The sequence below is a fragment of the Caenorhabditis elegans genome, chromosome I (assembly GCF_000002985.6).
Source record: "Caenorhabditis elegans chromosome I".
Lineage (NCBI taxonomy): Eukaryota > Metazoa > Nematoda > Chromadorea > Rhabditida > Rhabditidae > Caenorhabditis > Caenorhabditis elegans.
In genome coordinates, this window is record NC_003279.8 from 1,076,177 (window position 1) to 1,100,530 (window position 24,354).

General features: G+C 37.8%; 3 protein-coding genes and 1 non-coding gene across 6 annotated transcripts; 2 read left to right on the forward strand and 2 right to left on the reverse strand.

Moving 5' to 3' along the window:
* Window positions 1–1,248: 1,248 nt before the first annotated feature.
* R06A10.1 (uncharacterized protein) lies at window positions 1,249–12,413 on the forward strand. 2 transcript variants are annotated; one of them, NM_001356798.4, is made up of 5 exons: window positions 1,249–1,366; window positions 9,813–10,028; window positions 11,074–11,209; window positions 11,274–11,349; window positions 12,209–12,413. In NM_001356798.4, exons 1-5 carry the CDS (start codon window positions 1,346–1,348, stop codon window positions 12,273–12,275), a joined length of 516 nt encoding a protein of 171 aa, NP_001343729.1. In that variant the 5' UTR covers window positions 1,249–1,345; the 3' UTR covers window positions 12,276–12,413. The 2 variants fall into 2 exon arrangements, with proteins under 2 accessions (NP_001343729.1, NP_490819.3); NM_058418.6 differs by lacking the exon at window positions 1,249–1,366 and adding an exon at window positions 8,355–8,495 and having other exon boundaries at window positions 12,209–12,410.
* On the forward strand, window positions 12,338–13,566 carry R06A10.5 (the record flags this gene model as incomplete). Of its 2 annotated transcripts, NM_001262029.2 has the most annotated exons (4): window positions 12,338–12,423; window positions 12,740–12,864; window positions 12,914–13,020; window positions 13,408–13,566. In NM_001262029.2, 4 exons carry the CDS (start codon window positions 12,374–12,376, stop codon window positions 13,516–13,518), a joined length of 393 nt encoding a protein of 130 aa, NP_001248958.1. The 2 variants fall into 2 exon arrangements, with proteins under 2 accessions (NP_001248958.1, NP_001248959.1); NM_001262030.1 differs by lacking the exons at window positions 12,338–12,423; window positions 12,740–12,864 and having other exon boundaries at window positions 12,949–13,020; window positions 13,408–13,518.
* Window positions 13,472–19,620, reverse strand: R06A10.4 (Protein kinase domain-containing protein). The gene is made up of 7 exons (NM_001392797.1): window positions 19,492–19,620; window positions 18,131–18,391; window positions 16,494–16,665; window positions 15,331–15,506; window positions 15,153–15,278; window positions 14,267–14,446; window positions 13,472–14,026 (listed from the first exon to the last, which is right to left on the reverse strand). The coding sequence occupies exons 1-7, from the start codon at window positions 19,615–19,617 to the stop codon at window positions 13,892–13,894; spliced, it is 1,176 nt and encodes a 391-aa protein (NP_001380035.1). The 5' UTR covers window positions 19,618–19,620; the 3' UTR covers window positions 13,472–13,891.
* 21ur-15525 lies at window positions 16,961–16,981 on the reverse strand. Its single transcript, NR_049940.1, has one exon.
* Window positions 19,621–24,354: the final 4,734 nt, after the last annotated feature.

Sequence of the window (24,354 nt, forward strand, 5' to 3'; positions counted from 1 at the left end):
TTGTCACGTCAAGGACACCTTATCGTAGGCACTGCAATCATCCAATGTTTTGTCACCCCCGCAACGTGTAACTATAAATTTTCTGTTTTTTTTTTGTGTATTTTTTTACTCTTTTTTTTCGATATTTTTTATTTTTTGACTTCTTTTTTTTGTGTCTCAAATCCTTCAATGTTTCAAATCTTCTTAATTCCAGATATAAACGTTTTGAATTTTTAGTTTGTTTTCTTGAAGATAATAAATTTGGTGGCCGAGTTTTTGCAAAAACTCGGCCAGAGCCCTAAAAATACGGCGCGACATTTAAATTTTAACAATGTACATATTCCAATTATTTTAAAAATTCTGACGCAAGTTTTTAATTTGAAATAATTTGGCGCGAAATTCAACGTTTAATTTTTCCAAAAATTTTTTTTTTTAATTTTTAGGCCATTTTGGCTCGGCCATATCTGGGGTAGATTTACGGCGCGTTGCGTGTCGCGTCGCGGCTCGATTTTAGTTTTAAAACTAAATGTATTTGTCCGTATGGAGTACACGACTTTCCTACGCGTTGTCCGGCAGACGATTGTCAATGGAGCGCGAAAAATTCAATGAGGAAGGCCAGAACCCCGTGTAAAATTCAAAAATTAATTTCTAAAAAAATACTCTTGGCGTGAAATTCAAATTTTAATTTTTTCAACGAAAATTGTTTTTTCAAATTTTTGGCGAGAAATAAAAATATAAATTTAAAGAAAATGTAGCGCTAAGCGCAAATATCGGGTTTTCTAATAAATTTGAAATTTTTGCAAGAAAACACACATGGTATTTAAATCATTTAAAAATGTATAGTTGCCAAAAAATATCGCTAAAATCCGCTTGTCATTTTAAAACACTTTTTAGCGCGAAAAAAAAAAAAAAAAATTTCAAATTCAAAAAAAAAATTTCAAAAATTTTTGTTCGTAATTTAAGTTTGAATTATAGTTTTTTGAAAATTTTGGTGTAAAATTTAATTATTAATATTTCAAAAATTACTTTTTGGGACGAAGAAAAAATTTAAAAAAACGAAAAAAAGGGATAAAGCCCCGCCCAATTCTTGGCTGCACGAATAAAAATTTTCAAAACAATTTCCAAAAAAAATTAAACCTGTTCTATGAAATAACCCCTTTTAGTTTTACTTCGTTTAAATATATTGTTTACGTCTCCCCCCTATAATGTTCTCGGAGGCATATACACTTAGACGAGATAGTACATGAATCGTAGAGGGTTACAGAGAAAAAAGACGTCTTCAGATGATCAGAGATGAAGGACGAAGTGTCAAACACACAAACATCTACATTTAATTGAATCAAAATTTGTGGAATATCTTTTTGAAATGTGCTATTTGAATCATAAGGTGAGCATTTATTCAACTGCTAATTTTAGTATTTTGGAAGCATTCAACTCTTGTTCAAAAATTCATTTTTTTGCCTTAAATGACAGAAAATAGACCCCAGTGACCGAATATAACTGTAAAAATTTTTTTTTTAATTTCTAAATTTTTTATATGATTTTTCAATTTTTCAAAAATCAAAGAAAAAGCCCAATTAAATTTGAACTACCGAGCAACGTCGTTTTTTACATTTTTGCATTTTCTGGCTAAATTCTTCGGTTTTTTTTTATTTCTGTGTTTGGTTTAAAACTCTGCTTGTAAAATTTTTAAACACTTTTCCGAAAAAAAAAGTTTATAAAAAACCATTAAATTTCCGATTTTTAGGCCAATTTTGAAATTTCCGGAATCAAATATAGAAAAAATAAAATTCTCCGGTCGCTGCGCTCCCCCGAGAAAAAGTTTTCCCTAGTTTCCAGCTTCGCTCGAGAGAAATGAGAAAACGAGACAAGAGTAGATTGAGTTACAGATTTATGGGCTTTGCGTGTAGTACAGGGTGGCTTTGCGTGTAGTACAGGTCGTGACAAAAGAAGGAAATTAGGGGCAGTTGGGCGCCAGGCGCCCAACTTGAACGATACGAGGGCCACGAACAGTGAAAATTGGGGGAAATTAGTGAGCTGCTGTCGTTGCGAAGGGCCCGATCGTTCGATGTTGTTGGCATGCCGTTGCCTGTGCAGAAGCTGCTGGTGTTGTCGATGGGACCGATGGAACTGAAGTATGTGCTGCAAAACGGAAAAGGACGGACCGAAAGTATCTATTATAGGTCAACGTGGCAAAAATGGTAAACCAACGTGAATCGATAATCCTGGCAATTCCTCATGTTTCTCCCGTCATTGCCTCAATCGCCTTCACTTTCCCCATTTTTTTGTCGATAAGAGTGGGCTCCATATTCCTTTTCGACAGAATTTCCACGACGTCTTGATGACTTTTCCAAAATCCTTGTCCTCCAAGGCGTCCGTCAGCAGATTAATATCCTTTGTGTTAAGAGCCGATCTCTTGGAAATAGCCTGGATCTCCGGTTTCCGCATCTTGAGCTCCTCGCGAAACTGATGAACCATTTCCGCAGGAACCATGACGTTGGCCGTGTAGAAGCTGCTGATGTTGTTGCTTGACTGAATTGTGCTGAAGTACGTGCTGAAAAACGGAAAACGACGAACCAACAGTACTTATGATTAGTTAAGGCGAACGAAAATGGTAAACAAACGTGAGTTGATCCTGATTTGTGTCTCGATCTTCTCCGTTTCCATCTGTCCCTCTGAAATCGTTTCCGTCCAACTATCAACGATCTGCGATTTCTGTAAGACCTTGATGCCATCCAAGAGACGCCTTTCTCTACAGCGTCTCACCTTGGACTTCTGGATTTTTGAAAATGTTGAACCCGTTCTGCAAACATATTATATTAGAATTTTAATGTCTCGGGGCCTTGATTTGGGCAGTTTAGGCAAAGAAAAGAGGCTCATTTTGGAGTTTTGGCCCTTTTATCTTTTTCTAACGACCCTACAGAGAGCTAACTGACGTCTGCTACGACGTAATATGAAAATATTGAACATTCTCACGCCGATAGGCTGTCTTCTCAACTGCCTGATGTCCCCTTTCTTGTCCAGATCCGATGTGATACCTTGCCTTCAGTTGTTCTCGGTGTCGAGCCAGCTTCTTCATGCCGTTCTTTTTCGGCTTCGAGGCGGTTCCGAATGCGAACTTCAACTTCTGTAAACTTCTCGCTGTCTGCAAATCATCAAGATCAACTTTAGATATTAATTTCTGGCGATTCTAAAATTGTTTCAAACACATTTCCTGCTACCACCAAAAAAGACTGACAAATTACTCCTGTAATTGTTTGGAGCAATCCTGTCCGTCCGCTCTGGTGGACCTGCGGAATTTTAAAATAAATTACCTGCTTAGACACTTTCTCGTATTTATAAACCTACCGACGATAGCTCGGTGTTAGAACCGCCGCTAGAATAGTGAATGTAGGCAAATATCAGTAGAGGGGTGGGTGGGCGGGAACTCACACGTAGAATGAGGAGAAAAGATCGTTGCGGCGCCCGCAGGGCGCTTGTCGTGGCGGGACCCGCGCCGACGGAAAATGCATGCGCCTTCAATTTGCTACTGTCTCTCTCGCTCCGCTGTCACGGGAAAACACCCAATTCTCGGGTCGCTGCGCTCCCCCGAGAAAAAGTTTTCCCTAGTTTCCAGCTTCGCTCGAGAGAAATGATAAAACGAGACAAGAGTAGATTGAGTTACAGATTTATGGGCTTTGCGTGTAGTACAGGGTAGAACAAGAAAAGCCTTGGGGCTAAAAGTTGCCAAATGATTGCTACTAAAGGTATGAAGATAGTGTTTGTGTGCACATATAACGCAAAAACGCCCATTACCGACAAAATTTTGAAGTATTGGTGAAGCTTGTGCCGACCATTCTCGAAAAGTATGATTCGAAGTCGAGGCTTATAGCTTTAGATGCAAGACTATAACCTGAAATTAGGTCTACCTTTCGCTCTTCTCTGTTGTTCCGAAAAATATCGTCTAACAGTATACGGCCCTCACTTCCACGATGGCCACTTTGATAAATACGTTATGCTCGTCTGATTTTCCACTTCGCCCAAAGCGATGATTCTAATAGTTTATGAAAACGTGGAAAAGAGGAGCATTTAATCTCCTATTTGAGAGAATTCTACTATTCGTTCTGAAGTTTCGAACCCTGTTCCTCCGACTCTCGCCGTCGTCGCTCTCAAAGTATACATAATGTCATGAAGACGTGTCTTGAACCCCGCACACTCCGGCAACTGAAAATTATCAAAAAAGCAACATATTATTGCCATATTCTAGGAACGGAACCTTACATTGACTCTGTCAAACGATTAATTTTTCTCAGGTAAGATACCCTTGAACTGAAACGCCAATATGACCCGTTTGACACGCTGAGGGAAAAACGATGCAAAAAACTTGGTGGAGCTGGATATCGCGCGAAAAAGACAAATTCCCTGTTAACCTTACTGTTCCTAGTCTGTATTCGCTTCGTAAAGAAACACTATAAGTGTCAACTTCTTATACGTTTCTACAGCTCTCCATTCCGGGATCTGTCACCACCGTGGAAATCTCTACTCAGCTAGTGTCTTAGAAACGGTTATGGCCTAAATTAGAAACGAAAACGATACCTCGAAATTCAGAACTATCCCTTTCCTTGACTGGAAAGAAAAAACCGCTCTATGCTCCACCCAGCGCCGGAAATCCAAAATTTCTTTCAGCAGGAGCTGCCGTGAATCTCGTACATTCTCAGAGAAACTGCAAGATCTTGTCCTTTCCTCGATCGATGCTGCCGGACATCTCAATACCCGCGATCGATGCTGCCGGACATCTCAATACCCGCGACCGGAGCTGCCGGTCATCGCACTTTTCTTGACACAAGCTGTCGGACCTGTTACTTTCCTCGACATAAGCTGCCGGAACACTCACACTTTCCTCGGCAGAAGCTGTCGAAAACTCAAACTTTCCTCGACATAAGCTGTCGGAACACTCACACTTTCCTCGACAGAAGCTGTCGGAAAACTCGAACTTTCCTCGACAGATGCTGTCGGAAACTCACACTTTCTTCGACAGAAGCTGTCGGAACTCCCACTTTCTTCGACAGAAGCTGTCGGAAACTCACACTTTCTTCGACAGAAGCTGTCGAAAAACTCACACTTTCCTCGACAGAAGCTGTCGGAAAACTCGAACTTTCCTCGACAGATGCTGTCGGAAACTCACACTTTCTTCGACAGAAGCTGTCGGAACTCCCACTTTCTTCGACAGAAGCTGTCGGAAACTCACACTTTCTTCGACAGAAGCTGTCGAAAAACTCACACTTTCGTCGACAGCAGCTGTCAAACTTTCCTCGACCGAAGTGATCGGAAAACTCACACTTTCTTCGACAGAAGCTGTCGGAACTTACATTTTCTTCGACAGAAGCTGTCAGAACTTACACTTTCCTCGGTAGAAGCCGTCGAAAACTCACACTTTCATCGAATGAGGCCGTCGATCATCGCACTTTCCTCGACAGAAACTGTCGGACTAAACTCTTTATCGCAAAAACCTATCTGGTTCAAAAACTATTATCTACTGAAACTTATGAGACATCGCGCGCATCTTACCTTTCCCGTCTGATAACCTGTAAAAGCTAAATTTACTCTCTAATTTATTGGCCCTTGTCGACCTCCTAAAACAGACTAATAAGCCGAAAGCGGCCTCGGTGTCTCTTTATTACCTTCAGAAAACCGCAAACGAATTCTATAATTAAGTAAAATTATATTTCGCGAGGCGAGGTGCAGTTTACATGACTGAATGAAAATCCCTGAGGATTGAGATCACCTGTCCACATCATGGACCCTTTCTGCATTTCTTATGCTCTACATAACTCGAGTACGATAAAACGGATGATTATTATGTAAAAAGTGAAATAACGACGACATGCGAGATCGGTAACACGGAAAAATCGGCCAAAACAGAACGGTTTACGAAGGGATATAATATTTTAAAGGCGCGAATAAATCTAGGCTTAAAGAGTGTTTGAGAAAGAACGGAAATTCTTAACAGGTTGTGGCTATGATAAGAGATTAACAAGAATCGAACGAAAAACGGAAAAACAGAAACAAATTTTCGAATACAAGCCTGACTTCTAGGCGCAATGAACATTTTAGGCCAATAACAGCGAACGATCGGAGAGAAAGGAGAAAATTATAATATTAAATGAATTAAAACGCGAAATTATTACGAAAATTCCTTTCACTCACACTCCGCTTCCTGTTTTCCACTCATAGACGCCAAAAATTGCTTAAATGACTAAAAATATACACCTAACACACTATAAAACCCCTAATTAATTGAAAAACAGTTAAAATTCGCAAAAAATTCGCAAAAAACGCAAAAAAATACATAAAATCACGACCTCTACGGTACTCACACGTAGAATGAGGAGAAAAGATCGTTGCGGCGCCCGCAGGGCGCTTGTCGTGGCGGGACCCGCGCCGACGGAAAATGCATGCGCCTTCAATTTGCTACTGTCTCTCTCGCTCCGCTGTCACGGGAAAACACCCAAAAACGTATCATCCAGAAAACGCAAAAATATCAAAATAAACGTCACTCTTTTGCGCGGGAATTCAATTTTAATTCGGCCGTTTCTGTGATTTTTTAAAAATTAAAAAAAAAATGCTAAAAAATTTCGAAAATTTTATAGAGTTTTTTACAGTAATATTTGGTCATTTGTGTCTATTTTTTGTCATTTAAAGCAAAAAAAGGTTTTTTTGACTCTACTACACCTTGAAGACGGTTTTTTTGCAATGAAAAATCTCAATATATCAACTTTAATAAGTTGTATAACATTTTTTAAAGATGATTTTTCAACAAAGTTTTGCAAAAAATATGAAGGCCCTTTAAATATTAAATTAGAGCGCGTAGAATTTTGACAAAACATTTTTTTAATCCTACAAAATTGTTATCTAAATATCCTTTCGATTTTTACAATTTTACATTTTTCAATAAAAAAAAATTCACAAATTAAGTCATTTTGGAACAATTTTTTCTGAATTTGTAGAGGTTTTTTTTCAATTTTGCAAAAAATTTCAAAATAGGAAAATTTCCGGCAAATTTGGCATATTGACGGAATTGAAAATTTCCGGCAAATCGGCATTTTGCCGGAATTGAAAATATCCGGCAAATCGGTATTTTGCCGGAATTGAAAATTTTCGGCAAATCGGCAATTTGTCGGAATCGAAAATTTCCGGCAAATCGGCATTTTGCCGGAATTGAAAATATCCGGCAAATCGGTATTTTGCCGGAATTGAAAATTTTCGGCAAATTTAGCAGTTTGCCGGAATGGAAAATATCCGGCAAATCGGTATTTGGCCGGAATTGAAAATTTTCGGCAAATCGGCAATTTGTCGGATTTGAAAATTTCCGGCAAATCGGCATTTTGCCGGAATTGAAAATATCCGGCAAATCGGTATTTTGCCGGAATTGAAAATTTTCGGCAAATTTAGCAGTTTGCCGGAATGGAATTTTTCAGTTTTTCCTGGATTTTTTTGGTTTACCATTTCCAATATGAATTAAAAACACCAAACATTGAAATTTCAAGTATGGTTAAATTTTCGCTGAAAATTAAAATACTCTCAAAAATCGATTTCAAAATTATTTTAATTCTTCTAATTCCTCGGAGTATTTGTTAAGTATTTGAACTGATTAAACTTTTTAAAATTGTAGGTAACTTATTATAAAATTCAAAAGAAAACTGCATTTTTTAAATATAGTTAAATATAGTTTTATGAAAATTTAAAATCTCTCAAAACTGGAATTTTGAAGGATTTTTTTTGATTTTACAAGCTTGAGTATAAGTTCTTCAAATTAAAAAATTTGATTTTTTGATAAAAATTAAATTTTTAGCCGAGTTCTATTGGTGGCCTAGGCTCGGTGGCCTAGTTTTTTCAGTTTTTAAAAATAATTTTTGGAAGTCTTAGAATTTAATAGAATTTAAGTGAAATCATTTTTTCTAAACTTTAAAACAACAAACTTTAAAACAAAAACTGAAAAAAAATTCCAAAGTTTCAATTTTACAAAATATGGTACCTTAATGTCCTAGGTTTTACAATTTCAAGTTTTTTTTATTTGAAAACGTTTTCCATTGTGTCAAACTCAATATGGCCAACTTTTGTATAGTCATTTTCTTCTAAAATTTGAAGAATCTTAATTTTAAATAATGTGCCCTAACACTGAAAATTTTAAGAACTCTCAAAAATCATTTTTTCGAAAAAGCCTGGGTTTTCGGTAATTTCGAGTTCAAAAATCCCACCACTCCCCGTAACATTTTGTCCCCAGAACTTAATAACAAATCCGATACCTACAATCCAACCAGTTCTTGTTTTCACTACTTTGTTGACACTGGGCGCAAAAAAACTTGAAAAAATCAGCAGTTGGGTGGCCTCCTCCTTCTGATTCATTTTGTTCCCATCGCTTGTTTTTTTGGTTTTTTTTTTATTTTTGCCACTTTTGCGGCGGCAGGAAACCGTTCTGTTCTATTATTATTATCATGTTGTGCTGTAATTCGAAACGGTCAAAACAAGCGATTAAAGTAGGTGATCAAAAATAATTTTTTGTTGAAATTTGGAAGATTTTCTAAAAATTATAAAGAATCTAAATTTTACGTTTTTAGGTTTTTTTAAAAATTATTCAAAAATCAACAAAAAAAAGCTGTCCTTTTTTTGGACAAAATAATTTAATTTGAAACTGCTTTTTTTCGGCAACTTGCCGATTTGCCGGAAATTTCAATTCCGGCAATTTGCCTATTTGCCGGAAATTTCAATTCTGGCCATTTGCCGAAAAAATTAATTTGAAACTACTATATTCTAAATAAAGGCAATTTTTAATGTTTTTGGGTGAATTTTGAGTCCTCTTACTACAAAATTAACCATTTTAGAGGATTTTAAAAATTGTGAATTTTTACAAAAATTGCCCATTTTTGCCACTTTTTAATAGTTTTTGATGGGTTAAACCTAGATTTTTTGAATTCAGCATATATGAATTACCCGTTTCCAACAAATTTTGACTATTTTTTTTATTTTTCCGATTTTTTTTCAGCCATCGAATGACTGTCCTTTTTAGGGCAAAAAATTTTTTTTCTGAAAGTGTTCGAAACCGCTAGAATTTGAAAAAGAGCAATTGTTAAATGTTTTTGAGTAAATTTTAAGTCCTCTAACTACAAAATTGCCCATATTAGAGAAGTTTCAAAATTGTGAATTTTTACAAAAATTGCCCATTTTTGCCACTTTTTACTAATTTTTGGTGGGTGAAACCTAGATTTTCTGAATTCAGCATACATGAATTACCCCTTTTCAACAAATTTAGACTATTTTTTATTTTTTCCAAATTGTTTTTCATCCATTTTCAGCAATGACTGTGCTTTTTTTGGGCAAAAAAAATATTTGAACTCATCATCTTACATTTTAGTTTTTTTTTAATTAAGGAACAATTTCTTTCAATAATTTAATTTTGTTTGAATACCCAACAAAAAAATTTAAAAATTTAAAAACCTAGGCCACCGAGGCGTCGCCCAGTCCGTGAAATCATCAGTAGCCATGGCGACATCTGAATGGTCTAGTTTTTCACGTGGTGTCAGGCTGTCTCATTACAGTATGATCTACAAAAAATGCGGGAATATTTTTCCAGAAAAAATGTGATGACGTTCTGTCTCAACCATGCGAAATCAGTTGAAATGTCTGCATCTCAACTCCCGCATTTTTTGAAGATCACACCGAAAAAAGACATTCTGACTTAACGTGGTTTTTTCAACAACATTTAGAAATTCAAAACTTCAATAAAAATCAAGCAAATATATAATATTGAAAAGAGAAGAAATTTGTCGAAAAAAATGTATATCAATTTTTTCCAGGTCTCGCTGGCGCTGTCAGTTCTGGTGGACGTTGTCCTGTGCGCCGCCCTTCTTGTTTCATTAATCTACTATTTCTACACTGGAAAATCATTTTCCCCGCATTATATTGTCGGCTTCTGCTCGTTTTTCATACTTTTCTCCGGATTTTTCATCTCACTTCTGGTGGCGGTTCACACAAAGGATATCCGCGCGATTTTGGTTTCCGTCGTTTTCACTGTAAGAATTTCCTGATTTTTCACGGTATTCTGGCCTTCCTCATTGATTTTTCGCGCTCCATTGGCAATCGCCTGCCGGACAACGCGTGGGAAATTCGTGTACTCCACACGGACAAATACATTTAGTTTTACAACTAAAATCGAGCCGCGACGCGACACGCTACGCGCCGTAAATCAACCCCAGATATGGCCGAGCCAAAATGGCCTAGTTCGGCAAACTCTTCCATTTCAATTCATGAGGGCAGCCAGATATCCGTGAGATAGATTTTTTAACAAACGACGTTTTCTGAGTTTGTTTCGTGAAAAAATTTTCAAATTTCTTTCACACCCGGGCTACTAATGCTGGGAGTCTGAAGAAATCAGTAGAGAAAAAATTTTGAGAAAAATTTCGAAAATCTCATTAAAGCATGTTTGCGAAGCTTTTCGGCGGAGCTCAATCCATCCAAAAATCGTAGTTTAAGCCAGGTTGCTCAGCCCCTTTGATGGCTAATTTTCTGAAAATTGGACCTCATTATGCTTGGGTTAGCTTCTACTCAAAAAAACAGAAAAAAATTAGAACCGCCCAAATCTTGGCTCCGAAACACGAATTTAGTGACGTGCACGGAATTTTGCTCCGCCCCCTTCTTGGGCGTTTTTTTTTCTGAAATCTTGAGTATTTAAATAATTCGAAAAGGGTTCTTTGAAATTTTTGAACATTGTTAGCCCGAAGGCATTTTTCGACAAAATTAAAATTTTGAAAAATTCTCAATAGAGCGCTTTCACGGGGTTCTGGCCTTCCTCATTGAATTTTTCGCGCTCCATCGACAATCGCCCGTGTACTCCACACGGACAAATACATTTAGTTTTACTACTAAAATCGAGCCGCGACGCGACACGCAACGCGCCGTAAATCTACCCCAGATATGGCCGAGCCAAAATGGCCTAGTTCAGCAATAACTCTTCCATTTCAAAGCCAGGAGTCCGTGAACCCTGTAAAACTCTGTAAAATTTTGAATTAAAAAAAAATTTTTCACCCAATTACGGGCCAAATCTGAACATTCTTCCAGGTTGCCCGATTCATTTGCGCAATAATTGTAGTGATTGCCTGGTTGTCCGATTACCACGGAAATCCGACCGAAGATACGCCAAAATCGAAATCCGAGCAGGAAAATGTGACAGAAGACCCGTATGAGTGGATTTCTCGTGAGTAGCGCCTTGTTTTTAGCTCCGTCCATTTATTGGCTGAGCAAAATTGGATTTTTTTCAGATCGAAAAGCAATTTTGATCGCATTCGCCGGAATTTACATCAAGATTTTTATCTCGCAATTGTTTATTCTCAATAGGTGGGTCAAATGTGCTCTATAAAATTTGCCGGTTTGCCGAGTTGCTTGAATTTTTTATTTTCGGCAAATTGCCGATTTGCCGTTTGCCGGATATCAGATTTGCCGGAAATGTTTTTGCCGATTGAAATTGAAAAAAAACCTGAAATGTACAAAAAAAAGTGCAAAACGAGAAGTTGTCGAAAATATAAGACAATTGCCGATTTGCCGGAAATTTGCCGCCTTGCCGGAAATTTCAATTCCAGCAACTTGCCGATTTGCCGGATATTTGAATTCCGGCAATTTGCCAATTTTCCGATTTGCCACCTTGCCGGAAATTTAAATTTCGGCATTTTACCGATTTACCGGAAATTTCAATTGGGGCAGTTTGCCGAGTTGCCGGAAATTTAAATTCCGGCAATTTACCGATTTGCCGGAAATTTCAATTAAAGAAATTTGCCGATTTGCGGGAAATTTCAATTCCGGCAATTTGCCGATTTGCCGGAAATTTCAATTCTGGCAATTTACCGATTTGCCGGAAATGTTTTTGCCGATTGAAATTGAAAAAAAATCTGAAATGTACAAAAAAGTGCAAAGCGAGAAGTTGTCGAAAATAGTCGACAATTGCCGATTTGCCGCAAATTTCAATTGCGGCAATTTGCCAATTTTCCGATTGGCCGCCTTGCCGGAAATTTAAATTCCGGCAATATGCCGATTTGCCGGAAATTTGCCGATTTACCCGAAATTTCAATTGCGGCAGTTTGCCGATTTGCCGCAAATTTCAATTCCGGCAATTTGCCGATTTGCCGGAAATCTCAAATTTCGGCAATAGAAAATAGGAAAAACAATTTTACATTTTTTATTCTCAAATTTTTTTTTGCAGATACTACTCCCACGCGGCGGACACCCAACGAGAAGCCAAACAACGCGAGATTGATATGGAATTTTAGCGTGGTGTGGAATTACGTGGAAGTCGATAAATCGATAATTTCTAAAGAAAAATTTAAATTTTATTTTCGAATTTATAAATTAATTTTATCAATCAATAATGCTGAACGTGGATATTGGTGCTTATAAACGAGATCTCGAGACTTCATGGTGTGTATTTCTTAGATTTTTCACAGATTTCTGGCTTCCCTCATGGAAGAGTTTTTGCCGAACTAGGCCATTTTGGCTCGGCCATATCTGGAGCAGATTTACGTCGCGTTGCGTGTCGCGTCGCGGCTCGATTTTAGTTTTAAAACTAAATGTATTTGTCCGTGTGGAGTACACGGCTTTCCCACGCGCATTTTAGCTCAATTATCGATTTTTCAGCAAATTTATGAATTAACGATTTTCGCATTTAATTATCGATTTTTATCTCAAAAATCCAAAATCAAAAATCGTTGCAAGACCCATTTCTATTTTTTCACAGGATCTACCAGTTTGCCCAATTTCTAATCGATCATTGGATTGCCGTATTGATAACTATTGTCATCTTTGTCGTGATTCGCGCATTGTTCAATAACGTCGTTTTTCCGTATTATTTTGAAGAATTTAGTGAGTGGGCAACCTAGAATTTTCCTAGGCCATCAATTGTTTTTTACAGAAAAACTTTACGGGTTTGAGAAGACCTTGTCAAATATGAAGGATGTTTTGGAGGAGGACTTTTCGGATTTATGGCATGAAAGTGAATTTTGCATGGCTTTTTTGGCGGTGAGTAGATGCGCTCTGGTGAGAAAATACACGTGGTGCCAGGCTGTCTCACTACGGTTTGATCTACGAAAAATGCGGAAATTTTCTGCAAAAACAGTTGTGAATTTTGCATCTCTACTCCCGCGTTTTTGTAGATATACGTAGATCAAACCGAAATGGGACACTCTGACACCACTTGTGAAAGGGCAAATGCGCTCTATCGGCGTACAAGTTGTGTAGTCTGCGTGGACAACTTCGACAAGAAAACAAAGTTTGTGTTCAAAATATCGATTTATGTTGAAACTATAAAAAAATTTCCGTTGCGAAAAGTCAACAAACGCGCTCCATTGATAAACAAGTCGTGAACTCCACGTGAATAATGTAAACCCCAAATTTTCAAATTTTCAGCTCCAAGACGAACACCAACGCTTCACCCGTCTGGCGAAAAGCAACTCGAACGGCGAAAATCCACGTAGATTTCATTGGGCAAATCGATACGCGAGAATTCACATTAAATAACCATAAAAGTTACAATTTTGAGCAATAAAAATCATATAAAAATGACTAGACAACTGGTTCGTATAACAATACAACTGAAAAAAAAACAAGAAAAATGCAACCTCGCTCCACTGAGAACGAGGAGAATTGAGCGGGAAACTTGAAATACACGTGACTGCAAAACATTCTCTTGTGTGGAGGAAGAGAAAAATGCTGGGGGAAAAAAAGCCTGAGAATGCCGAAAATAAGTACAATTTTCGCGAAAAAAGGAGGTCATGAAGCTCTTTGATGTGTGTGTGTGTGTGTGTGTGTGCAAACGCGCTCCAATTCGAATTTCGCACTGGAGCGCGTTTGCTGTGTATTTACACCAGAAAATAAGATAATTGACAGGAATTCAAAAAACACCGTAATTTTTAGTCGTCTGCGCGACCCGTTTCAAGTCATTTGCCAGCTCGTCAACTTCACGTGGATCCACGCGATGTCCGTGATCGGATCGTGTGACCGATCGTATTGAACGAGTAGATTTGGTCTGGATAAATTTTGATTTTTTTTTATTTTTCAAAAAGTTTCCATTGCCACGTTGTGCCAGGTTGTCCCATCACAGTTTGATCTACAAAAAAAGCGGGAACTTTTCGCCAAAAAATATGTGACGTCAGCACGTTCTTAACCTTACAAAATCAGTTGAGAACTCTGCGTCTCTTTTCCCGCATTTTTTGTAGATCAAGCCGAAATGATACACTCTGACACCACGTGCATTGCCAAAACTTACCCTTTGCATGCTATTATACTCTGACGTAGGCCTGGTCGGCGGCCTGCTCTGCGTCGTCGAGGGCCGCTCTCCGGTGAGCCACTCGTGTTTCATGGCCGCCGATGAGCTGAGGCGCTCCACTGAATTGGTTTCGAGGAGGGAGTCGACGAACTGTTTGGCCAACTCGGATCCCGACCAGAACTGCAAAAATGGGAAATGTACAGTAGTTCTAAATTTGCCCCTACAGTAATCCTACAGTACCCCTACAGTACCCTTGTAGTACCTTTTACAGTACCTCTACATTACCCTAAAGTACTCTTGCAGTACCCCATACAGTACCCCATACAGTACCTTTTCACCCCCTACAGGAGACCCGGCAAATCGGGGATTGTCGGCGGCGGGGGAACCGGATCGGAGGGATCCCAATCGGGGGAATTGGCCACGCCCATAGAAACAAGCGGAAATTCAAATTTTGCAACCTCCGCACAGTTAATTTTTCTCTAAGTCTCTCAATCCCTAAAATCTCTAATTTTTAATTTTTCGAAACCGTGCGGAGGTTGCAAAATTTGAATTACCGCACGGTTTTATGAGCGTAGTCTATTCCCCGATTGGCATCTCCCGCCGCCGGCAATCCCCCCGATTCTTCGCAGGGTCTCATCATACAGTAACCCTTTCAGTACCCTGTTACAGAACCTTTAAATTACCTCCTACAGTACCCCTACAGTACCCCTACAGTACCCCTACAGTACACCTACAGTACCCTTGTAGTACCTCATACAGTACCCTGTTACAGTACCTCTACATTACCCCCTATAGTACCCCTACAGCATTTCTATATCACTTCTACAGTATTCTACAGTACCCCTACAGTACCCCTACAGTACTCCTACAGTAACCCGTACCTTACCTGTGGATAATATACATAGTTCGCCGTAATAATATGTGTGTAGAGGCGACTTCGACAATCATCATCGAACGGCATAATTCCGGACATTAGGATATAGGCAATTACACCCACCGCCCACATATCCACCTGAAAACTTTTGAATCAATTTTTTTTTTTGGAATCTCCAAAAATTCCGTACCTTCTGAGTATAGGGTACTCTTAACAGAAGCTCTGGAGCAATATACTCTGGTGTTCCGCAGGTTTCTGTCATTGTCTCATTCGGTTTGGTGGCCTGATATGCTAGACCGAAATCTGTGATAAGGAGACGTGCTTCGGGCCGTGAGTCTGCGTAGAGCAGGTTTTCGGGTTTCAGGTCTGAAAGTGCACTGGTAGAGTTATGGAAGTTTCTAGGCCATAATATAAATGTCTAGGTCATTTGAAGATTTTCTAGGTTGCAGTAGAATTTTCTAGGCCGTAGTAAACATTTCTAGGCCACATTGGAAAATTTTAGGTCCTAATGAAAATTTCATTGTCAAAAAATAAATTCTAGGCCATAATGGGAACTCTAGTCCGTATTCGGCAATTCTAGGCCATTATGGAAATTTCTAGGCCACTGTGAAAATATCTAGACCAATGTGGAAATTTATAGGTTCTATTGGAACATTTTAGGCCATTATGAAAATTTCTAGGCAATTATGGAACTTTCTAAGCCATTATGGAAATTTCTAGGCCATATTGGAACATTTTAGGCCATTATGGAAATTTCTAGGCCATTATGGAAATTTCTAGGCCATTATGGAAATTTCTAGGCCACTATGGAACATTTTAGGTCATTATGGAAACTTCTAGGCCATTATGGAAATTTCTAGGCCATTGTGGAAATTTCTAGGCCATTGTGGAAATTTCTAGGTAATATTGGAACATTTTAAGCCATTAATTGTATGTCATAATGAAATTTTTTTAAATTTAATAGCTGAATTCGAATTTCAATTTCTAAATACATTTTCATTTCGGAAAATTCTAAAATTAATTTTTTTCTTAACAATTTTGTCGGAAAATTTAAATTAAAAATTTTACAACCAACTAGTTTTTAAAAAATTTGAATTCATAAACTTTTTCTAGAAAATTTTTCAACAACAAAAATTGGCGGGAAGTTCAAATTTCAACTTTCCAATAGTTTCTTGCGCGAAATTAACATACAAAGTTTCAACTTGTTTTCAAAAAAAAAATCGATTTTCGATTATAAAAATATTTGGCGCAAAATTCAAAATTCAAAATTTTAAAGGTATTTGTGCCCGCACAAAACCAAAAATTTCAAATTTCCAAAATATTCTATCGGTTTTTTTTTCCATGATCCCGTACCTCTATGTGTAACCCGAATCGAATGAAGATATGTCAAACCGGTCAGCAACATTTTCAGTGCATTCCGTGCTTCTTCCTCCGAATATCGTCCTTTTGCGACGACACGGTCATACATTTCACCACCACTTGCCATTTGCATTACAATGAATAATTTGGAGGAGGATTTGAAAACCTGTAAGAATTTAGGTTTTTCATAGGTTTCATTGTTTCAAATTAATGTAGAATTTAAATTTAGAATATGTATTATGTATATATTTATTTATTACGTTTTCAAGCAACAAAAAAAGGCCAAATTTGCAAATTTGGCAATTTTTATAGGGGTGGGCGGCAATTGCCGTTTGGCAAATTTTTTGTCGATAAATTCGGCGGCAAATTGCCAATTTGCCGTAAATTTTCAATTTATTTGCCGGGAATATTCAGAGGGGTTTTTCATAGTACGGAAACACTTAAAACTGTTTCTATTTGAAATTCTTTCTTCGTTTCCTTTAATATTTTTATAGAATTTGCTAATTTTTTAAAATAGATGTAGGAACATTGAAATTGAAATTCTAAAATTTCCATAAGTGAAAAACCACCATTAGCCAAAAATTTTCGGTGATGTCATTTTTCCGGCAAATTCGAAAAATCGGCAACTAGTCGGTTTGCCGATTTGCCGGAAATTTTAATACCGGCAATTTGTCAATTTGACCATTTGCCGGAAATTTCAATTTCGGAAATTTGCCAAAACTTTCATTTTCGGCAAATTGCCGATTTGCCATTTTTCCGGCAAATTCGACAAATCGGCAACTTACCGGCTTGCTGATTTGCCGGAAATTTTCAATTCCAGCAATTTGCCGTATTGCCGGAAATTTTCAGTTCCGGCAAGTTGCCGATTTGCCGGAAATTTCCAATACCGGCAATTTGCCGACTTTCCGGAAATTTTCAATTCCGGCAATTTGCCGATTTGCCGATTTTCCGGAGGTTTTCAATTCCGGCTAATTGCCGACTTGCCGGAAATTTTCAATTACGGCAAGTTGTCGATTTGCCGGAAATTTCAACACCGACAATTTGCCGATTTGCCGGAAATTTCCAATACCGGCAATTTGCCGATTTGCCGGAAATTTTCAGTTCCGGCAAGTTGCCGATTTGCCAGAAATTTAAATTCCGGCATTTTGCCGATTTTCCAGAAATTTTCAATTCTGGCTATTTGCCGATTTGCCTGAAATTTTCAATTACGGCAAGTGGTCGATTTGCCGGAAATTTCAACACCGACAATTTGCCGATTTGCCGGAAATTTCCAATACCGGCAATTTGCCGATTTGCCGGAAATTTTCAATTCCGGCAAATTGCCGATTTGCCGTTTTTACGGCACATTAGGCAAATCGGCAACTTACCTGCTTGCTGATTTGCCGGAAATTTCAATTCGGGCAATTTGCCGATTTGCCGGAAATTTCAACTCCGGCAATTTGCCGGTTTGCCGCTTTGCCGGAAATTTTCAATTCCGGCAAAGTGCTGATTTGCCGGAAATTTCAATTCCTGCTATTAGCCGATTTGCCGGAACTTTTCAATTCCGGCAATTTGCCAATTTGCCGGAAAAAATCGTTTGCCGCCCACCGCTGGGTGACTGAATAAAAAAACCAACTTCACGAACTACAAACCTCTTCAAGCCTAATGACAAATGGATGTGAAAGTCGACTCAAAATGTTGAGCTCATTATTCACGGCTCCACAATCCCCATTAACAACCTTCACAGCGAAATACTTTCGTGTGACACGATGCTGGACACGTAGAACTTGTGAGAAGCTTCCTTTTCCGACGACTGCCAATACTTCGTACTTACACACTAAACGACTGTCAAATCGCATTGCGGGACGGTCTCGAAGTACTGCACACTCGCCAAGCGGCATTTCTCCGCCGTGCTGAAAATTTGAATTTTTTTGAATTTTTGTTATTTTGGATTTTTTTTAGGCAAAAATTGTTCTCCTTGTCAGAAAAAAGCTTTTAAAATTAAAAAAATTAATTTCAATCCGAACTAAAACAATTCAAATTTTCATCTATTTTTTTTTGTGAAAAAGTTTACGCCAAAAAAAATGAGTTCCTTGCAAAAAAGAGCGATTAATTAAAATTTATCGAATTAAAATTTTTCCGGGGAATGTTTTTTTATAATTTAATGTTGAATTTCCCGCCAATTAAATTTCCGATTTTTTAAAAGTAATGAATTCAAAAAAAATTGAATTCGACGCCAAAACTGCGAAAATTTTGGAAACATTTTAATTTAAATTTCCCAGAAAAGTAGAAAAATTTGGATGCATTGGAAATTTGTGTCAATATTTTCAGAAAATTATTTTTCTTATATGAACTTGTAAATTAAATTTGAAAAGGGAAAATTTGAATTTCGCGCCAATATTATCTGGAAATAAGTAATGAATTTAAATTTCTCTATAAATTAAATAAAAATTAATTGAATTTTTCCAAAAAAATTAACTTAAAATTCAAAATTTCGAGCTAAACTTGCACGGATTTCTGGTTTCCCTCATAAATGGAAATGGAAGAGTTATTGCTGAACTAGGCCATTTTGGCTCGACCATATCTGGGGTAGATTTACGGCGCGTTGTGTGTCGCGTCGCGGCTCGATTTTAGTTGTAAAACTAAATGTATTTGTCCGTGTGGAGTACACGACTTTCCCACGAGTTGTCCGGCAGGCGATTGTCAATGGAGCGCGAAAAATTCAATGAGGAGGGCCAGAACCCCGTGTTTTTGTAAAATTCGAAGTGTTCGCGCGAAAATTTTTATTCAAATTTCCCGCCTAAATTTTAACTTTTTGAAAAAAAAACACTTTTTTTTGCCACAATTTTTTTTTCGATTTTCTCAATTAAAAATTTTAAAATTCGCGCCAAAATTTGAAATCTTCATTTGAAATTGGAAAATTGTGTCCATTTTTTTCAGAATTTTTTTTTTTGAATTTCGCGGCATATCCCCGCTTTTTTAATTTTTTAAAAATACTTTGGCCATCACTTACCGGCGGTGGACACGTCTGCGCCAGCGCATGCGGGTCGATGTGTGCTTTGTGGAATAAATTGGAGAAGAAGCTGGTGCCCGTGGAGCCGACGGCCGAGCCGCTCTGCTTTTGGGAGCAGTTACCCATTGGCTGAAAATTTTTGGATTTTGGAAGGAAGGGGGGACACCAAAAGTGTGAAATTCGGCGCAAAAAATATAAGAAAGAAATATGAAACATTGGCCCCCAGGGGTTTTAAAAAGGTGACATTATTGCCAAAAGATAAAAATTTTAGGAAGCTGGCCTAGAAAAAATTTCAGGTTTTTGGTGGAATCCTAAAAAAAAATCCTAAAAATATGTTTCTAAATGGTAACTAAAGTTGCCATTTTCTCCCTCGTAAGAACTAGCGAGAAAGAGAGAGAGCATTGTAGTCGAAGAGACGCAGACAATTGGGTGTGGTCCCGCGCAGAGATAACACGGGAAAGTGAGAGGATTAGACGACGAGAAAGTGGAACCACTCCCAAAAAGTGAAAAATGGAAATGAAAAGGTGTATGTTTGTGTGTGTGTTTGTGTGTGGGGGAGGCAAAATTTCACGCATTTTTGCGCTTTCACCCCCCGACTGAATTAGAACATAAAGGTCAGTGACATGGAAGTGGGGGATACCTGGTGGCCGCGGTAGTGGGGTTTCTAGGCCGTGAAAAATTTTCTAGGCCGCGGGGTATCCTGGTTGACACAACCCCCCACGTGGTGCAAGGCTGTCCGATTACGGTTTGATCTACAAAAAAATGCGGGAATTTTTAGCCCAATAAAATGTGACAACCGCACGTTCTTAACCATGCAAAATTAGTTGAGAACTCTGCATCGCTTCTCCCGCATTTTTTGTAGATCTACGTAGATCAAACCGAAATGAGACACTCTGACATCACACTCATACCTAAATAATGTGGCCGTGTGGACTCCACACTGTGGAGGAGTTTCCTAGGCCATGGGTAATTTATTCCTTTAAGCTTATCGGTTGGTTCTAGGCCACGGACTATTATGAGTGCCACGACATCTTTCAGGTGGCTGTGTAGGGGGTTTCTGGGCCATAATGGGAAATTATAGACCATAATTAAACATTTCTAGGCCATAATTAGGATTTTTAAGCTATAATGAAAATTTTTAGGCCATGATAAAAAATTTCTAGGCCATGATAAAAATTTCTAGACCATAATGAACATTTATAGGCTGTTATAAAATTTTCTAGACCAGAATAAAATTTCTAGGCCATAATGAAATTTTCTAGAACTTAATTAGAATTTTTAAGCTATAATAACAATTTCTAGGCCATAATGGAAATTTCTAGGCCATAATAGGAAATTCTAGGCCATACTGAGAGCTTTTAGGCAAGAATGAAAAATTCTCGGTCGTCATGGAAATTCCTAGGCCACAATTAGAATTTTAAAGCTATAATGGGAATTGCTAGGTCATAATATGCTTTTCTAGGCCATGGTGGAAATTTCTAGACCACAGCAGAGATATCTAGGCCATGACATAACAAGGGACGTTTTTCTCGGCCAAAATTGTAATTACGGTGTCAGATTTCACTATTTATGACATTTTTCACTATCTACTGATAAGATTTTCTTATACTATTTCGGGTATTCTATTTCTAGTTTCTGATAAAACTATTCCGAAAATAATTATAGTTCAGGAAAATTTTTTTGATTAGGAATAAAAATAGTAAAAATAGCATTCTGGGACAAATTGTCATCCTATTAATAATGCTCCGGCAACCTAGGCCACGGAGCTAGTTGTGGTGGAAGAGGAGGCACCCGGTGGCCTAGCTTTCTCTTTCTCTTCCACCACCCAAACTGGGGGAGCTTCCTACATCCCCCGGTCTGGAAAAACAGCAGAAATAAAGAAAGAAATATTTGAAATGGACTTTACGATTGACTTGGGATGTGGACACTCTCTATCCTGACACTTTTAAATTGTCATTTCCCACTTTTCTTTCTGAATGGAATGGGAAAATGGGCAATGGGAATGGGGGGTCCCTCTATTTGTTGGACATTTTGTGAAATAGAAGGAGGGGGTGGACTAGAAATACTGAACGTGGTGGCCTAGAAATACTAAACGTGATGGCCTAGAAATACTGAAAGTGGTGGCCTAGAAATACTGAGCGTGGTGGCCTAGAAATTCTAAAAGTGGTGGCCTAGAAATACTGAACGTGGTGGCCTAGAAATACTGAACGTGGTGACCTAGAAAAACTAAACGTGGTGGCCTAGAAATACTGAGCGTGGTGGCCTAGAAATACCGAGCGTGGTGGCCTAGAAATTCTAAAAGTGGTGGCCTAGAAATACTGAACGTGGTGGCCTAGAAATTCTGAAAATGGTGGCCTAGAAATACTGAATGTGGGGGCCTAGAAATGCTGAACGTGATGGCCTAGAAATACTGAAAATGGTGACCTAGAAATACTGAATGTGGGGGCCTAGAAATGCTGAACGTGATGGCCTAGAAATACTGAGCGTGGTGGCCTAGAAATTCTAAAAGTGATGGCCTAGAAATACTGAAAATGGTGGCCTAGAAACACTGAATGTGGGGGCCTAGAAATGCTGAACGTGATGGCCTAGAAATACTGAACGGGATGGCCTAGAAAACGCAAAAAATACTTTTTCAAAAAATACTGATTTTTCTTGAATTTTTTAAATAGTTTTTTTTTCGAAAAATTTGAATTTGATTTTTTCCGAAATTTCTGAATTGTTCCTTTTCGAAATTCTTGCCCTTTTTACGTAAATTCGAAAAAAAAAATATTTCTCTTCGTTTTTTTTTATTTTCCCCTTAAAAACCTCCAAAAAGTTTCTGATTTTTGAAATATCCAACGCCTAAGACACCATCACAAGCTAGCCACAAATGACGTCATTTCCGACAGAAAGCACTTAAAAATAGAACAGAAACAAGTGGTTTTTTCAGGAGAAAAGGACGATTTTGCACACACAAAAATAGATCGACACCAAGACAGAGAATTTGTCGATTGCCACGTGGCTAGAAATCAGGAAATGATGATGGCCGAGGTGTGAAACTTAGGTTGTAATCTCTGAAAATTTCAAATTTCTCGCAAGAATTTATTTCTGAAAATATTTGAATTTCGCGCCAATTTTTTTGCTGATAATTTTAGAAATGTTTTTTTATAATTTTTAGGAATTTTTAAATTTCTCACCGAAATTTCTGATTTTTTTTTTTGAAAATTTAATTCGGCCTCATGCCTTATTACGTGCCTACCTATGATGCCTACCAACATATGTGCCTACCTCACACCACTCTACCTACGTGCCTATTTACGCCTGCCTAGGTTGCCTGATAGAGGTAGGAAACTACTTAAACAAAATGTACTTTCTTTCCTAATCTCACTTTCTCCGATGAAATTAATTTAATGGATGCAATTTTAGTATCTCAAAGGTGGGGGGTAAACCTAACATTTTCTTACACCCCTTACATTTACACACACATATAGTACACGAAAACGTGTTTGATCAGTGAAAAAGGAGGAAAAGAAAAGAAAATGGAAGCTTGAAGGCAAGCGAGAGAGAAACTATAGAGGGTAGAAAGCAGAAGCTCAAAATTCAAACAGATCAGTTTTTTTGGCGGGAGAGCACACATGTTGCGGAGGAGAGTGACTATTCTCAAGATGTTCCCCTGACTAATTGCATACTTTTTTCCCGCGGTTAGAGAAACCCCTGAGGTGCTGGTGGAAGAGGTATGACGTCATGTGTGGCCTAGAAAAATTATGACAAAATAAATGTTTAAGAAATTTTTTTTTGAGTTTGCGGTAGAAATATTGCGATTTTCCACATTTTTCTGAACTAAAAAAGTCAGCAAATTTTTAAAGAAATTTTCCACGGATTCCTCTCTTATTCCCTCATAAATTGAAATGGAAGAGTTTTTGCCGAACTAGACCATTTTGGCTCGGCCATATCTGGGGGTAGATTTACGGCGCGTTGCGTGTCGCGTCGCGGCTCGATTTTAGTTGTAAAACTAAATGTATTTGTCCGTGTGGAGTACACGATTTTCCCACGCGTTGTCCATCTGGAGATTGTCAATGGAGCGCGAAAAAGTCATATGAGGAAGACCAGAACCCCGTGCGCGAGAAAAATTCCAGAGATTTTTTGTCAAAACTTACGACAAAAACAATTTTTCAGTTTTTCACAAAAAAATTAAGCATTTTTGAACTTCCCGTAATATACAGAATTTTTCAAAATTCTCAGAAATTTGAATTTCGCACGAAAATTTTAGAACTTTGGCGCGAATTTTAAAAATGTCCTTTAAAATGTTTTATGGAAACTAAATTTTTGGAATTTTTTGAATTTGGCGCCAAAATTCTTCATATTTTTCAAAGTGTCAAATGTAATTTCTCAGAAATTTGAATTTTGCGACCATTAATTTTTACCTGAATTTTTTTCGAAATTTAAAAAAATTTCAAAAAAGCATTGGATATAAAGTTTCAAAATTTTTGCGCCGAGAAAACAAAGAATTGACCAGGAAATGGGTGGAGCCAAATCTATACAATTTAAAATCGATTTAATCAATAAAATAACATATAGTTAATCAATGTGCCAGCGAGCACGTGTAGATCTACAAAAAATGCGGGAGAAGAGACGCAGAGTTCTCAACTGAACGTGCTGACGTCACATTTTTTTGGGAAAAAAATTCCCGCGTTTTTTGTAGATCAAACCGTAATGGGACAGCCTGGCACAACGGGTCTCTGAAATTTTCAAAAAAGATAAATTTCGCGCCAAAAATTTCGAACATTTAAAAATTAAGCTATAAAAATTCAAATAAAAATTCGTTAAAACGAATAAAACTAGCTCTATAGAAAATAGAAAAGTTCCAAATTTTCGCGCCAAAAA